The sequence below is a fragment of the Electrophorus electricus genome, chromosome 21 (genome assembly GCF_041902795.1).
Source record: "Electrophorus electricus isolate QZ-2024a chromosome 21, ASM4190279v1, whole genome shotgun sequence".
Lineage (NCBI taxonomy): Eukaryota > Metazoa > Chordata > Actinopteri > Gymnotiformes > Gymnotidae > Electrophorus > Electrophorus electricus.
In genome coordinates this window covers 2,397,159-2,415,000 of record NC_137517.1, presented here as the reverse complement: position 1 = coordinate 2,415,000, position 17,842 = coordinate 2,397,159, and the positions used below count along the sequence as shown (strand labels likewise).

The following is a 17,842-nucleotide window of genomic DNA, read 5'->3' as shown; positions in this document are numbered from 1 at the left end:
ACCCTGAAGAGGAAGAACTTTTAATTCTGCTCTCAATGGACAGAATAAAAAGTGAACCCACTTTTGTGTGTGTGTGTGTGTCTGTGTCTGTGTCTGTGTGTGTGTGTGTGTGTGTCTGTGTGTGTGTGTGTCTGTGTGTGTGTGTGTCTGTGTGTGTGTGTCTGTGTCTGTGTCTGTGTCTGTGTCTGTCTGTGTGTGTGTGTGTTTCTTTAGGGATCTGCTACATGACTTGGAAAAGTGCAATGCAGACCCAGTTGGCATTGCTCAGTGTTTCGTAGCCAAGGTAAAGAACTCCTCCTCTCCCTCTTTCTATCCCTCGTTCTCTCCTTTCTCCTCCTCTCCCTCTTTCTATCCCTCGTTCTCTCCTTTCTCCTCCTCTCCCTCTTTCTATCCCTCGTTCTCTCCTTTCTCCTCCTCTCCCTCTTTCTATCCCTCGTTCTCTCCTTTCTCCTCCTCTCCCTCTTTCTATCCCTCGTTCTCTCCTTTCTCCTCCTCTCCCTCTTTCTATCCCTCGTTCTCTCCTTTCTCCTCCTCTCCCTCTTTCTATCCCTCGTTCTCTCCTTTCTCCTCCTCTCCCTCTTTCTATCCCTCGTTCTCTCCTTTCTCCTCCTCTCCCTCTTTCTATCCCTCGTTCTCTCCTTTCTCCTCCTCTCCCTCTTTCTATCCCTCGTTCTCTCCTTTCTCCTCCTCTCCCTCTTTCCTGATTGAGCTTTGCTTTTTTGAGCAGCTGTAGTAAAGCATAAAGACACAGAAGGTCATAAACACCATTGCATTTTGCACCGTTGCATTTGAAGGTGTGGTTTAGGTGAGATGCACCAGCTACTGCCACAGTGTGCTCTGGTTTATGTATGTGCTGTGTGTTCGTTATTAGTTGTTTGTTTTCAAAGTTTTATTTGCGAGGAGACGATGAGGTTTTAGCTTTACGTCCTGATGTCCAGACAGAACTGAAACAATAGAACGAAACCCGAATCCAAACCAGGCGCATGCGTGCCCCGCCCTCGGGGGACCGGCGGCGTGCGTGCGCTCCAGCGCGGCTGTTTGTGCGTCAGAAGTGTCTGGGCTGGCGGATGTTGCCTCTGGTGGGCATGTTCAGAGCTCAGCAGGTTAAGGGGGCGGGGCTTCTGAGTGGCAGGTGAAGGAGATGGCAGGCGTTTCCTGTTTTTGCTGACTCAGGAAGTCTCACTGAAGGACATTAACGAGATCTCCTATGTCACCCTCAGCACAGACCGTTAAACACACACACACAAGAAGCCACGCGTGCACACAATCTCACACACACACAAATCACACACACACGCACACAAGAAACCACGCATGCACACAATTACACACATGCACACACAAAACTCCATACACAGAGTTACACACACAACCATGCACACACCCCATTACACAAACACAGACACACAAAACCGTGCACAATTACACACACACACAAACACAAATATACGTACACAGAGACACACACACACACACACACACAAACACACATACACACACACACACACACACATTCTGGATTTAAGAATGCATAATTAAAACAGGATTTAAGCAGCCGTAGCCGATGAAAATAGTTAATACTAATGCTGACGTTTACTCATAATAGTCTGGAAACAGACAATATAATCTTACACAAATATGTGTGGATTGAACCGTGAAATATAACACACACAACTGTGTCTGTCTTAAAGATCTATAAATACAGTAATCCCACCCACACACACACACGCATCTGGTTGTGTTTTAAGATGACATGTGATTCCAGGCCTGTAGAGGCAGGAGTGCTTGCTGCTCTTCAATTTAGAATTTTTCACATGGAAAAGTGCATTTCCCCTGGATGTATACATAGCAGATGTATCTGTAGCATCCTGCGCACGTTTGAGAGAGTACCAAACGATCCGACAGCCCTGTACTTTACCACCAGTACGACTGTACGCTGCCCTGCATGCATGCATGCAGTGTGTGTGTTGAGTGTGTAATGTTGTGTATACTGATGACCTGTCCCTACACTGTTTTACAGAGTGAAGAATTTCATATTTATACACAGTACTGCACTAATTATCCAAGGTAAGAACAGCGTAAACACACACACACACACACACACACACGCGCACACACACACACACACAAAGACGCACATTCTCCAAGTCTAACAGTTTGAATGGGTGTTATATTCCATCTGGAGACTTGCAAAGTCTACAGCTTTGTGTGTGCGTGTGTGTGTGTGTGTGTGCGTGTGTGTGTGTGTGTGGCTCCATAGGAGTCAGAGTTTTTTTTTTTTTTTTTATCTCATACCCCTAAGGTGTCTCTCTCTCTCTCTCTCTCTCTCTCTCTCTCTCTCTCTCTCTCTTTCTCTTTCTCTTTCTTCCTGGTGTTAGTTTAGTATGGTGTGTAGGTCATTAACTTGGGTGAGTGTGTGTTACCTGGTATTAGCATAGTGATGTGTAGTCACATTAGGTAAGCTACTGGACCCATTTTTGTGTGTGTGTGTGGTGGGGTGTCTGGGTGTGTGTGAATTCTCTCTTGTCTGGACCACTGAGACCCTGACGCCGCACCCTTGCACAGCTGGTGACCCTATCCCAGGTCACGTGGCACACACACACACGCGCATACACACACAAGCAAGTACAGTGCTCTGAAGCCACTAGCTTTATCTGAGTAATGCTCAGGTCAGATTTCCAACTGGGACAATGTGGTGTCTGTGTATAGGACACTAGAATGCATACACACACAGACAGACACACACACACACACACACACACAGACAGACACACACGGTGGTGAGGCATGCAGAGTCAGTGAGCAGTGAAATCAGGCCATTAGCAACAGGGCCTGACCTTCTGTCTGCCACTGTGTGTGTGTGTGTGTGTGTGTGTGTGTGTGTGTGTGTGTGTGTGTGTGTGTGTGTGTTGGGGGGGTGTGTGAGCATGTGTGTGCTTGTGCCTGGGTGTGTTCAGAGAAAGTGTGAGCTCAGAGTGTATGAGGAATAACCCTGTGTGTGTGTGTGCACATGCGTGTGCGTGCGTGTGTGTGTTTGTGTATGCACGCAGGTCCGTGGCCGTTCTCAGTGAGTGTATGAGGAATAAGGTTGTGGTGAAGTTCTTGCGTGAGCGTCAGGAGAGTCTGAGCCACTCCCTCCCTCTGGGCTCCTATCTGCTGAAACCTGTACAGAGGATCCTTAAATACCACCTACTGCTGCACGTGAGTGTGTGGCACGCACACACTTACATACATATATACATACACACACGCACACATATAAACACAAACACTTATTAGCAGTAATTTCAAACTGACCATACGAATGCATGTAAGTAAGTGATGAGTAATCTTAAGGCCTTCAAGGCCTTTGTTTAACATCTGGGCTGCACATGGACCCAGACATGGAACCCGTTTAGCTGCCTCACCACTGCCTGACTGCAAATCCCACCGTCTGTAGCCTGACAGCGCAGCCTAAGAACAGCAGTCCCTTTGCTGGGCACAGGCAGAGCGTGTGCGTGTGCGCGTGCGCGTGCGTGTGTGTGTGTGTGCGTGTGGGTGTATATGTGTGTGAGTGTGTGTGTGGGTGTATATGTGTGTGTGGGTGTGGGTGTGGGTGTGGGTGTGTGTGGGTGTGGGTGTATATGTGTGTGTGTGTGTGGGTGTGGGTGTACACTCTGTGCTGATCTCTGCTCAGCTGTTTGGTGTCACTGGCCAGGAGCTCGCCACTCACCTGGAGAAAGAATCCGAGAGGCATGCGGTGGTTCAGGAGGCCATCGACACCATGCAGAGGGTCGCCTGGCACATCAACGACATGAAGAGGAAACATGAAAACACGGTCAGACTGCAGGTGAGACACAGACAGACACACACACACATTCTTAGGACACACTTAGGACACACATGGAGGCTACAGGAGATGTGTGTGTTTTACCTCTGGCTTCAACCATGCAGCAAGGACCACACACACACACACACACACACACCCACACACACACCCACCCCCCCACATATGCGTAAACACATCCACATGCATTCACACACAATACATCTCACTTCAGTGAGGGTGTGTAGAACAGTGCCTGCTACTCTGGGCGTATTCAAATGACTGCGTCCCTCCTGCCATTCGCAGCGTCTCTGGTGTGAAGTAGCCATGCCAGTTCTCCCAGATAGCCACTCCAAGCCTCAGTTTGCCACGCCCACCTCCTGCCCTATGAGAGCACTCTGCTGTGTGGGGAATGTTGAGCTCCGAACATCATCTAACTCTGACTGATTCCTGATTTTTGTGGGAACTCTCTCTCGCTTTCTCTCTCTGTCTCGCTCTGTCTCTGTCTCTGTCAGGAGATCCAGAGTTTGCTGACTAATTGGCAGGGGCCAGATCTGATTGGCTACGGGGAGCTGGTTCTAGAGGGAACGTTCCGGATCCAGAGGGTGAAGAACGAGAGGACACTCTTCCTCTTCGACAAACTGCTCCTTATCACCAAGAAACGCGAGGAAACCTACACATATAAGGCCCATATTCTGGTGAGAAACACACACACACACACACACATTGTTTAGGCCCTTTGTGATTTACTCTCTGTTGTACTCCCACACAATAATTTTTCTCTCAAAGACTATCACACACACCCTCATACATCTCACACACACACCCTCATACATCTCACACACACACCCTCATACATCTCACACACACACCCTCATACATCTCACACACACACCCTCATACATCTCACACACACACCCTCATACATCTCACACACACACCCTCATACATCTCACACACACACCCTCATACATCTCACACACGCCCTCATACATCTCACACACACACCCTCATACATCTCACACACACACCCTCATACATCTCACACACACACCCTCATACATCTCACACACACACCCTCATACATCTCACACACACCCTCATACATCTCTCACACACCCTCATACATCTCTCACACGCCCTCATACATCTCTCACACACACCCACACGCCCTCATACATCTCTCACACACACCCACACGCCCTCATACATCTCTCACACGCCCTCATACATCTCTCACACGCCCTCATACATCTCACACACGCCCACACGCCCTCATACATCTCTCACACACACCCACACGCCCTCATACATCTCTCACACACACCCACACGCCCTCATACATCTCTCACACACACCCACACGCCCTCATACATCTCTCACACACACCCACACGCCCTCATACATCTCTCACACACACCCACACGCCCTCATACATCTCTCACACACACCCACACGCCCTCATACATCTCTCACACACACCCACACGCCCTCATACATCTCTCACACACACCCACACGCCCTCATACATCTCTCACACACACCCACACGCCCTCATACATCTCACGCACACCCACCCACACGCCCTCATACATCTCTCGCACACACACCCACACGCCCTCATACATCTCTCGCACACACACCCACACGCCCTCATACATCTCTCGCACACACACACCCACACGCCCTCATACATCTCTCGCACACACACACCCACACGCCCTCATACATCTCTCGCACACACACCCACACGCCCTCATACATCTCTCGCACACACACCCACACGTCCTCATACATCTCTCGCACACACACCCACACGCCCTCATACATCTCTCGCACACACCCACACGCCCTCATACATCTCTCGCACACACACCCACACGTCCTCATACATCTCTCGCACACACACCCACACGCCCTCATACATCTCTCGCACACACACCCACACGCCCTCATACATCTCTCGCACACACAGCCACACGCCCTCATACATCTCTCGCACACACACCCACACGCCCTCACACATCTCTCGCACACACACCCACACGCCCTCACACATCTCTCGCACACACACCCACACGCCCTCACACATCTCTCGCACACACACCCACACGCCCGCACACATCTCTCGCACACACACCCACACGCCCTCACACATCTCTCGCACACACACCCACACGCCCTCACACATCTCTCGCACACACACCCACACGCCCTCACACATCTCTCGCACACACACCCACACGCCCTCACACATCTCTCGCACACACACCCACACGCCCTCACACATCTCTCGCACACACACCCACACGCCCTCACACATCTCTCGCACACACACCCACACGCCCTCACACATCTCTCGCACACACACCCACACGCCCTCACACATCTCTCGCACACACACCCACACGCCCTCACACATCTCTCGCACACACACCCACACGCCCTCACACATCTCTCGCACACACACCCACACGCCCTCACACATCTCTCACACCCACACCCACACGCCCTCACACATCTCTCACACCCACACCCACACGCCCTCACACATCTCTCACACCCACACGCCCTCATACATCTCTCACACACACACACACCCACACGCCCTTATACATCTCTCACACACCCACCCACACGTCCTCATACATCTCTCACACAAACTCATACATCTCACACACACCCTCATACATCTCTCACACACACCCTCATACATCTCTCACACACACCCTCATACATCTCTCACACACACCCACACGCCCTCATACATCTCTCACACACACCCACACGCCCTCATACATCTCACACACCCACACCCACACGCCCTCACACATCTCTCACACCCACACGCCCTCATACATCTCTCACACACACACACACCCACACGCCCTTATACATCTCTCACACACCCACCCACACGTCCTCATACATCTCTCACACAAACTCATACATCTCACACACACCCTCATACATCTCTCACACACACCCTCATACATCTCTCACACACACCCTCATACATCTCTCACACACACCCACACGCCCTCATACATCTCTCACACACACCCACACGCCCTCATACATCTCTCACACACACCCACACGTCCTCATACATCTCACACACACACCCACACGCCCTCATACATCTCTCACACACACCCACACGCCCTCATACATCTCTCACACACACACCCTCATACATCTCTCACACACACACCCTCATACATCTCTCACACACACCCTCATACATCTCTCACACACACCCACACACCCTCATACATCTCTCACACACACCCTCATACATCTCTCACACACACCCACATACATCTCTCACACACACCCTCATACATCTCTCACACACACTATGAACCTCTTTGACACACTCTCACACTCAAGAACACTCATAGTGCTTCACACAGACTCAGTGCCTCACACACGGCTGGCATTGGAGCAGTCGCGCGGTTGTGTTGGTGTCTGTCTGCCAGTGCGCATTACAGTAACAGAATAAAACAGACAGAAGCTGACAGGTATGCACCTGTGGAGATGAGGGCACTCTTAAATCTGTATATCTGCTGACCACATCTCGGAGGTCGTCCACTGAGGAGCGCTGAGTAAACCAGTATAATGGATTCATTTGTTTATTTATTGACACATTGTAATGTTTAAACTGAAATATAATTTTAGGCTATAAGAGCTTGATTTCAACAAAAAAAAGTGTTATTTATTTATTTGTTTTAAATTTATATAGCGCCTTTCTCAGACTCAAGGACACTTTACAGACAGATATCATCTTTTGCAATCACTCACACACTGATGAAATGTGTGTCATTATCTATAATCCATATGATAGCCCACCCCACATTATACAGACCGCAGTTCAAATCTTGCATCATGTTCAGCTGTCTTTTACTGAGTTTTAAATGCTCAAAATATGTTTCCGTGACGCTGTTGAATTTAACCAGATTTATGAGGTCGAAATGATCCCAGAACTTGTGCCAATGTGTTATCTGGTTGCCATAACAGTGCTCATTCCCCCTCCCCCTTTACACAAGTGCACCATGTACATATGTAGAAATATTCAAAGATTTTTTTCAAATCATGGTAATGATGGTATTGGTCTCTTTCTCTCTCTCTCTCTCCCTCTCGTGCTCTCGCTCTCTCTCTCTCTCTCTCTCTCTCTCTCTCTCGCTTTCTCTCGCTCGCTCTCTCTCTCTCTCTCTCTCTCTCTCTCGCTCTCGCGCTCTCGCTCTCTCTCTCTCTCTCTCTCTCTCTCTCTCTCGCTTTCTCTCGCTCGCTCTCTCTCTCTCTCTCTCTCTCTCTCCCTCTCGCGCTCTCGCTCTCTCTCTCTCTCTCTCTCTCTCTCTCTCTCGCTTTCTCTCTCTCTCTCTCTCTCTCTCTCCCTCTCCCTCTCGCGCTCTCTCTCTCTCTCTCTCTCTCGCTTTCTCTCTCTCTCTCTCTCTCTCTCTCTCTCTCTCTCTCTCCCTCTCCCTCTCGCGCTCTCTCTCTCTCTCTCTCTCTCGCTTTCTCTCTCTCTCTCTCTCTCTCTCCCTCTCGCGCTCTCTCTCTCTCTCTCTCTCGCGCTCTCTCTCTCTTTCTCTCTCGCTTTCTCTCTCTCTCTCTCTCTCTCTCTCTCTCTCTCTCTCCCTCTCTCTCTCCCTCTGTTTGTGTGTAGTGTTGTAATCTGATGCTGGTAGAGGTCATTCCTAAGGAGCCCCTGAGCTTCAGTGTGTTTCACTATAAGAACCCCAAACTACAGCACACAGTACAGGTAAAACCACACCCCCACCCCCCACAAACACACCCACACCCAACCTGTACAGGTAAAACCTCCCATACCTACCCACCCACAGTGCAGGTTAAAACACACACATGCCAAGCCCCCCGCACACACACACACACACACACACACACACACACAATACAGGTAAACACACACACAAACTCCCAACCCCCTACGTCCACATACACTGGAATGTCCTGCCTGAGGGAAGTCTTCTGATGGATGGGCAAGTGAACTTTAGCCTAGTAACACCACACCCTTTGTGTGGGTGTGTGTGCATGTGTGGGTGTATGTGATTTGGCTGGGTCTTCACCGTGATCTAGTGTGCAGCTCACTACAGTGAAAGTTGTATCACCAGAAAACCTGCATACATTAGAACAGCTATAGTCATCACATAAAGCAATATAGCAATAATATAAGACTTATTCATATTAATAATAATATTTCTTGCTTATATTAAATGTTATGCTCAGATTTTTTAATTTAAAAAATACTATTTTTTACAATATGATTTGTTAATTTTCATCATGTTTGACTTGAGATTTGAGTTACATTTACGGTGTTAAGCAGACGCTCTTATCCAGAGCGACTTACAAAGGGAATATTAGGTGAAATAATGTGTGTGACAAATGTGTGTTTGTCACAGCTTTCTTGCAACTTGTCATTTACATTTTACGGCATTTATCTGACACTTTTATCCAAAGTGACTTACGATTGTGACTGAATACAACTTAGTAACCGAGGGTTAAGGGTCTTGCTCAGGGGCCAACAGAGAGAACTTGGCAGCAGTGAGGCTTGAACTGCTGATTCCAAGTTGAGGACCTTAACCACTGAGCCACCACGGCTCACTCTCAAGCTCACTCTTAACCACTGAGCCACCACGGCTCACTCTCAAGCTCACTCTTGGCTTCATGTGTGCATTGTATTCCATCTGTTATCCTTCTTCTTAGCTGGCTTTAAGCCACTCTGTTATTTCATATAATGAATGAGAGAAGGGCCATTCTGTGGAGTATGTTTAGCATGTGTGTCACTGTTTAGCAGTGTGGGTGTGTAAGAGTGGTGTGTGTGTGTGTCTCACAGAGAGGTGAGGAGAGTTGAACTCCAGTGCAGTGTCTCACAGACCTGAGCGCTGATGAATGAGATGGGGCTGAGGAATCACAGTGAAAAGACTGGGACACTGGTTTAGACTGGTGTGGGTGTGGGTGTGTAGGGGTTAGCATGTGTGTCACTGTTTAGCAGTGTGTCCAGATCAGCCTGGGACAGAGTTTAGACTGACGAGCCAAGTCTGTGGATGTGGTGGCTATGGCTCAAAGCAGGTGTGTTGGGTTTCTCTCTACTTACCCCTGCAGGCCAAGTCACAACAGGACAAGCGAACATGGATACAACACCTGAAGAGGCTTATTCTCGAGAACCATCCTGCGAAAATCCCGGCCAAGGTCAGAACACACAAACACATGAAACACAAACTTTCGCCACTCTGGTCCTAAATCAGTTTTTTGGGGGGGAAAAACTTCTTAAATGCTCCCTGCAAACTTATTCAGACTGGCGTGAGCCATTTGATCTCGGGGAAAAGTAGTCCGCAGTTTTGAAAGAGGAATGAGGAGTTCTAGTACACACTATTCTGGCTGGATTTTTATGCATTCATTAATTGTAAAAACTCTGGGCAAACTGTGTCATCTGGGTCACATGCTGTTTTGGGAACCGCTGCACCGTGTTAAAATGCAGCGCTTTTTATAGGCCAGTTTAACCCAGTTGATCCGACCCTGTTCTGAATATAAATGCAAGTCTCCCCTGACGCAAGCGAAGACCTCCAAAACTCAAAAGTAGAAGTGGCCCAAATAAATCCTGCGCTCGAAGTGTAGCGCACTGCCATGTTTCCAGGCCACAGAGGTGGTGGTGTAGATGAGAGTGGGGTTGGGGCTGCAGATGGAGAAGAGGAAGGTGCAGTAATATCGCCGCTGTGCTGGACAGAAAATAAAAAAAATTTTGTGTGTTTTTCATTTCTTGTTTATCGTCTTCTGCAGGCTAAAAAGGCCATTCTGGAAATGGATCTGCGTAAGTCCAACCCCAACTACGCTAGTCCTACTGACATACAGGGCCAGCTGCTGTACTGGATCATTACCATTCCGATTATAGTGATGTTAAAAACTAAGAAAAGGAGCGAACGGGGTGAGAATTCTGTAGTCTTAGAATATGACGGATGAAAAACTGGGATGTCTGTTTGTGTTCTGTCCATGTAGACCAGCCAAGCTTTCAGTGTAGTCCTGAGGGCCATAACAGGATCAACATGAAAGAAGGACCCTCCCCCAGGAGAACACGCAGGAAAGCAGGTGAGACTCACAGGAAGTAGAACAATGTAATCAGGAAGTAGAACAAAGTAGAATCAGGCTGAAAAGGTTTTACCTTTTTGTAAATTTTCTCACTCTTTCTTCCCAGAACCATTATCCAAATTACTCAAAAACAAACATGCAAGTAAGTAAAACTTCAAAGGTCTGTTTTGTTTGTGAAAAATATTCTTGCAGTTGTTCAGTGGCATTATAATGTCTCAAGAATGTTATGGAATGAACATCTCTCTCTTCTCAACAGTATCCAGTCCAGACATCCAGAAGGTAGGTCGCCTTCCTCTTAATTGAAGCATCTGTACAACAAGGGTTCTTTCACCCATGTATAGATGGGCTGATCATTAAAATCAGCATGATGTATTACTAAACCATAACTAATAAATGTGGAGGATGAGTCGGGGTATGTGAATGTGGAGGATGAGTCGGGGTATTGTGTGATTTGGAATCATCACAGCGAAGCAGTTTTGGCGCCACCCTGCTGTCTCCAGTGGTTCATCTGGGCACTATTGGCCGATCCCGCAGCCTGGTCAGCCAATCACAGGAGTCACTGGACCCTGGTGACCACAGTGACATAGAGGATGGACTACATCCTCAGGATGCTGATGATGAGGATGACAGCGGATTGGTAAGTCTTGGTTTGACCTTTGGCCGCTGAAATCATGTGGTAAGGTTTAGGATGCAACTCACAATGTGTGTGTGTGTGTGTGTGTGTGTGTGTGTGTGTGTGTGTGTGTGTGTGTGTGTGTGTGTGTTTAGAGCTCTGGAGGGAAGCTGCGTGTCCCTGGAAAGAGCAGCAGGAAAAGGCTAAACCCACAGGTGTCAGTGGACAGCATCGAACACTGGAAGAATCACAACCTTGAACATGCTGATTTACAGGTGAGACAGACTCACATGACTGTGGTCCCCATTGCCCTGCAGATCAGGTTTTAGCCCAGCTTTACTGTTAGAACCCTTAGAACCCATCTTTACTGTTGCAAGACAGTTTGAATCTGTGTGTCATGTATGCAGTGTTATATTCTTGGTTCATCCATTCTCTCACAGACGGCGAAAGAGTCTTTGCAGAAAGAGTCGGTGCACACGCCCATCTTGCGGGTGACCTGTCCTCCTGACACACAGCCTCACAAGCACATCTCCCACTTCCTGGGAACAGGCGGTGACCATTCCGCCCCAAACATTTGGGCAGACCACAGAGTGCGGCGTGCCATGTTTCCCACCCGCCAAAAGACCGTTCAGGTTGATGACGATGAAGACATTTATCAGATGTTTGTGCCCACCGAGAACGATACGAGTGGGCATGATGCAGAAAGCGATCACGACACCACTGGTGATCACCCTGGACGACCCTGCAGCTGGCATGTGGAACAGACCCAGACGATGCAGTTGCACCTCCCGGCCAGTGGGGGCAGAGTGCTGCGTAGGGCAAGTAGCGTAGGAGAGAACCAAAGTGAGCGACGAAGCCCTACAAAACGGCCCGTCCATGAAGAGGATGAACACGTCAATACAGAGTCATCAAGTAACGAGATATCCGGCTCTTCCTCGGCTGAACAGCTAACGATTGATGACATTGAGAATGTTTACGATAATATTAGCTACGAGGAACTGCAAGCTATGGGAATTATTCGGAAAGAGCAGGAGGTTAACAGCGTTTCTTCAGGCGGGACAGAGATCAATCCAGTTGTACCTCCGCAAATTCTCGTTTCTCCTGTTGAAACAGACACTTCATCTGAAAGCAACAGGTCATCAGGTCAAGAGGGGGCGCTGTTTGAACATGGTGACCTGCACACACCGGAGGAGGAGGAAAATATCTATGACACCATTGTGTTCCGTGAATTGCCCGCAAGTTCCACTGAGCCAGGGAGAGGATATGGTCAAACGGTTGGACAGGATAAACTGCAGTCATCCGAGAGGGACCTCAATCAGAACACACAGACCTTTGTTTCTGAAGAGAGCCCAAATCTGGATAACAGGAACATGGCTAAGCGTCCTCTTCCTGAGATTCCCATTGTTTCAATTACTGAGATGGACAGTGGACCCATAATTACAGATATGCCCTCTCAGCAGCCCGGAGCTGATTGCACACCAGAGCATGTGGATGAGATCTGGAATGATCTGGAAAACTACATCAGGGATAATGAGAAGAAACCCGATAGGCTTCCCGCTGCATTCCCCGTCAATGGCCCGGAATCACCACATGAAACACAAGATTGCCAACGTAAAACGCAAAATACTCCAGACAAATCACACAGTTCGCCAACCAAAGTATGCAAGTCTCAGCCCAAAACACAGGAGTCCCAGCAAAAACCACACAATTCCTCACGCAAAGCACATGACTCTACCAGCAAAAAGTCTGGAAGCAAAGCCACTGACTCTCCTCTAAAGCCAGAGGGTGTTCGGAAAGTCAGAACATCATCCAGTTCTACAACCTCCAGACCCCTTCCCACCTTTCAAATACCAGTCCTCAGTGTTCCCAAACTTGTACGAGTACCTACATTTGAAATAGATGAGCCTGAAGAACCTTCATCTCCACCAACACCTTCTCTTCCTGCACCTTCTCATCCTACCCCTACACCTCCCATTCCTGCACCTTCTCATCCTACCCCTGCACCTCCCATTCCTGCACCTTCTCATCCTACCCCTGCACCTCCTATTCCTGCACCTTCTCATCCTACCTCTGCACCTTCCATTCCTGCACCTTCTCATCCTACCCCTGCACCTTCTCATCCTACCCCTGCACCTCCCATTCATACACCTTCTCATCCTGCCCCTACACCTTCCGTTGCTACACCTCCCGTTCCTACACCTGCCCTTCCTGCACCTCCCGTTCCTACACCTGCCCTTCCTACACCTCCCATTTCTAGACCTGCCCTTCCTACACCTTCACTTCCTACACCTGCCCTTCCTTCCCTTCCTGAAGTCTCCAGCCCTGAACCCCAGCCCGGCACAGTCAAAAGTATCCGTAATAAACTAGCCAGGCTTAGCAGTGGAAGTTTCCGGATTGATGATGAAGATCCTCCTCCCCAGAAGGACCCTGAGCTCCAGGCACTGTTTAGTGGCCTGGAACCTTCTCTCCTCCCCCTGGCATCGTCCAGTCTCCTACTAACTGAGGACCAACTTCTTGACTTGGGGGAGAAGGGTAAGAACAGGGTTTTCTTGATGGCCAGGCAGTACAGCCAGAAGATCAAGAAAGCCAATCAGCTACTGAAGATGAAGAGCATGGACCATGAGCCCAGTTGTGCAAGACTTAGGATGCCCAACAAAGCAAAAGACCTGGCTGCCATTCTGGAAGAGAAGAAACAGGGCGGAGCAGCTATAGGTGAGCCATTGTTTTACTAAAACCTGTTTTCATGGGTACTTTTAAGCTGTTCTCTCTATGGGCTTCATTAACCCAGAGATAAGCCATAATAAGGGCTGAAGCTACAAGAAGTCTGAACACTCTGCCTGTGTGCCACTGGCTGTAAGGAGTTATTGTGCCTTTATTTAATACTTTGAGTACATTTCTGAATCTTGTTCTCTCTCTCTTGTTACTGATCTCTCCCATTAGGTGCCAGAATAGCTGAGTATTCTCAGTTATACGGGCAGGTAACGTTTAAAGAACCTCCTCCTTCCACCCCAGTACTGAAATCCTCACTGAGCTTTGCAGGCCCTCACCCACTGTCCTCACGCTCAAGCCCATTCTTGGCCTCGTCCCCCTCCCTGCCTGAGAGTGCCCTGGAGGCTGACTGGATGAACTGCATCTACAGCAATGGCGAGCTTTCTGACTTTGCGTCCTGGCCTGCTGAAGTTGGAGACCGGCCTTCGATCCCGAATCAAAAGCTCACTCCCACTACCTCTGTCCCAGCCCTAAGGGACCTCCCAGCTCCCCCATGCACTCCACCCAGCCAGCGCTGGAGCGCCTGTGTGACTCCACCGAGTAAAGACGACTCTGAGCACATCTACAGCACACTGGGACAGCGCAACGCTAAATCTCCGCCCTACAGCTGCTGTCAGTCCTCCTCCTCACTGGCTGACCAGCAGGAGAAGAACAGTGGGGTTATGGGTAATCGGGCAGATCACCCAGGGATCAGCGGCCTGGGGCCTCGGCAGCACAGCCTTCCTGACAGTTCTGCCCAGGTGACCTCTGACCTCTCCCCATCATGTGACCTCACACTAAGGGACTCGCAGCAAGTGCTGGTGCTGGACAGGCAGCCGTCAGTGAACGCCACCCAGAACTACCTGGCCAACTTCAAAGACAACGGCGATGACGATGACGATTACGTCGAGATCCGCTCAGAGGAGGAGTATGACATGCTAGAGCCAGAGTCCCCTGTTCCCGGCCAATTACAGAGCTGGCTTGGCAGCCCTTTCGACCCGCCCACCACCTTACAAAGCCACACCCACAGCCCCGCAGCATCACTGCAGGCCGTGGCGAGCCCCGAGTCTTCCCTGCAAGACTATACATGGAACAGTCCGGATGACAGTCAACAAGCTCTCGGTCAGCCCAAAATCGTCCAGTCACTGCGAGAGAAGTTCCAGTGTCTCGGTTCCAGCAGCTTTGCTTAAGGAGGAGGGATATTGCGTAAGGAGCAGGGATATAGGAGTGACTCGTGGGCAGGAAATGGAGAAAACCACAGTGCATACGAACTAACACATGATGAAATGTTAGACAAATGTGCAACAACACAAAGCACATTTATGGATCACAGCAAGCTGACAGCACATGGGGTTGTAAATAATGCTTTACAATAACGCTTGATCATATTCATGCAGTTAAACCTAAAGTTACCAGTTTCACATCACTGCTTCAGTGGAACTTAGCAACGCACTAAACACACACTTAATGCAAATAAAAAATTTGACACTTCTTGTTTTTTTTTTTCTAATGTGAAGTCTCATAATGCACTACACAGAACTTGCACATCAGACCTTTCTTCAGTCTTCGCTAGAGTTTCTGACGCGTTTCAAATAGAAGTTTCAGAGTAAAGCAAAAAAATCTGTTACCTATATATAAATATCTGTTTTTCGCACAATCCTCTTCTCGTCTTGAACTCCTGCGACCGTCCCTCGGCCTGAAGGTTGAGAAGCCGCAGACTGTAACCTGAGTGGGATTTTAAACATTAACAGGATCAGATTTCAGCTGCTGGTTGTGCTCCCATTTCACATATATATGTAGGTGCTCCTAATATCCGCCCTCCAGCGTTTAAATACTTAACCACATTTCTCAATCCAGCAGTCCGTGCGGATGCTGCTACGTTGCCATACAAACCCTCAGTGTAGCGGTTGAAGACTGTAATGTGTTTCTCTAACATGATGCACAGTTTGAAGTTGGTGTTTTAACATGAGTAAAAATGCCATTTGTTGGTCTAGCATGTAGGCTGCTTCTTTGAGTAGCTACCCAAGGAAAGTTGAACATTAGATGGTGATGGCTTGGTCCTCGATTGCTTATATCTACATGACAATTTCTTCAGTAGCCAAAAAACATCTTTACACAAACACACACACATAAATATATATTTTACTATGCTGTACATTAGGAATTGATATAAATTCACCAGATTGATATACAAGTTATAGATATATTTTAGATAGTTTGACAAGAAAGCTTAGCTTTGCTTACCATTGGTTGGATCAAGGTTGTTTTCTCCCCTCAATGTCATCTACAAGCCATGCCTCATTTCTGAAGAGTGCTCAAGGCAGCTTTAAGGATCTGCAGAGTGCCCGTGGCAGCTTTAAGGGTCTGCAGAGTACCCGTGGCAGCTTTAAGGGTCTACAGAGTGCTCCTGGCAGCTTTAAGGGTCTGCATTAATCATCAGCAGAGAATTGGGTTAATTAAGTTTGGTTCCAGTGTGGTGAGTAGAACATTCAAACTGTTACAAGTAACATATCATAAGCAAAAAAGGAGCATTGTCATGAATAAATTATAAATCTTGTAATTGTAGGCTCTTTGATCTTCTACAAAAGCACCATGTTAGACAGTGGTTTGCTTAAAAATATTATAATTAGATGCATATTTCATTTCGGCATTTTACATTTTCTAGTGTAATGTTTAGTTTTGCAGTTGTTTGAGTCAAACGATTCCACGCACTCACTGTCAACAAATGCAGCATCACAGTTTAACTTTGAAAATGCTATAGGGAAAGTTCTGATATTTATTTATTTGCATTTTAGAAATACTTTGTTTATGATACTTCTGCAAGGTTCCAGGTCAGATGTAAGTTTGTCTGAAATATCTAGCTTTTATATACAGCTGTGATAGTTTTCAGAATGTGTTTACTGAGGATGAGTCTGTTTTTTCCACAAGCACTGTTCAAGGTTACTACCTTATTAGAATAAAATTCTCAAACACCATGGCCTATTGTTAATTTCAATGTAAATATACCAAAATGAGTAAGTAATATCAATGAAGTATATTTCTAAGTTTTTTTATACATATTTTTTTGTTTGTACCATTTGTACATGTGGCTTCCTGTTTCACTGGTGGGGACTGTTATCACTCATTTGAGGTTCTTTATTTTGCACTTTTTAGATTTTTATTTTCTACATTTTATTTTAATTTGTAAACACTCTGTAAAGATATGTACGTTTTAGGATATGTCATAAGAGTTGCCATAGGCAACTAGCCCTCCATGGTCTTAATTTTAAATTAAATGTACTTTTCTTTTTCTTTTCTTTTTTTAACTGCCTGGTTACAACTGCTCAATGAAAAATGTAAGGGAGGCTATAAATAAATGTTCATTTAAAACTTATTTGTGGCGACCGTGTCTGTTTTGTCTTAGTTTAACTCGGCCCAGTGGTTTTGCAGATTAAAGCTGGGTCTCTGTGAGATTTGAAACATTCCGGGTCAGTTCGTGGCGTGCAGACTGCTCAAGGCGGACACCAAACTGCATACTGCAGCATAGCTGCTGTTACAGTCCCAAACTGACTGAATCTGATTGGGACAAA

At 47.7% G+C, this 17,842-nt stretch overlaps 1 protein-coding gene across 4 annotated transcripts in view; it reads left to right on the top strand.

Moving 5' to 3' along the window:
- LOC113590876 (pleckstrin homology domain-containing family G member 1) overlaps window positions 1–17,646 on the top strand; it is a 52,285-nt gene extending 34,639 nt beyond the window's left edge. For all 4 annotated transcript variants that reach the window (XM_081704043.1, XM_035521365.2, XM_035521364.2 and 1 more), the window contains 15 exons: window positions 214–283; window positions 2,021–2,067; window positions 3,051–3,201; window positions 3,698–3,829; window positions 4,321–4,503; window positions 8,475–8,570; window positions 9,932–10,018; window positions 10,607–10,637; window positions 10,823–10,912; window positions 11,019–11,054; window positions 11,169–11,191; window positions 11,379–11,549; window positions 11,681–11,800; window positions 11,966–14,237; window positions 14,466–17,646. In XM_081704043.1, the coding sequence (XP_081560169.1) occupies window positions 214–283; window positions 2,021–2,067; window positions 3,051–3,201; window positions 3,698–3,829; window positions 4,321–4,503; window positions 8,475–8,570; window positions 9,932–10,018; window positions 10,607–10,637; window positions 10,823–10,912; window positions 11,019–11,054; window positions 11,169–11,191; window positions 11,379–11,549; window positions 11,681–11,800; window positions 11,966–14,237; window positions 14,466–15,463 (4,507 nt within the window). In that variant the 3' untranslated portion in view covers window positions 15,464–17,646. The remainder of the gene's footprint in view (window positions 1–213; window positions 284–2,020; window positions 2,068–3,050; window positions 3,202–3,697; window positions 3,830–4,320; window positions 4,504–8,474; window positions 8,571–9,931; window positions 10,019–10,606; window positions 10,638–10,822; window positions 10,913–11,018; window positions 11,055–11,168; window positions 11,192–11,378; window positions 11,550–11,680; window positions 11,801–11,965; window positions 14,238–14,465) is intronic.
- Window positions 17,647–17,842: the final 196 nt, after the last annotated feature.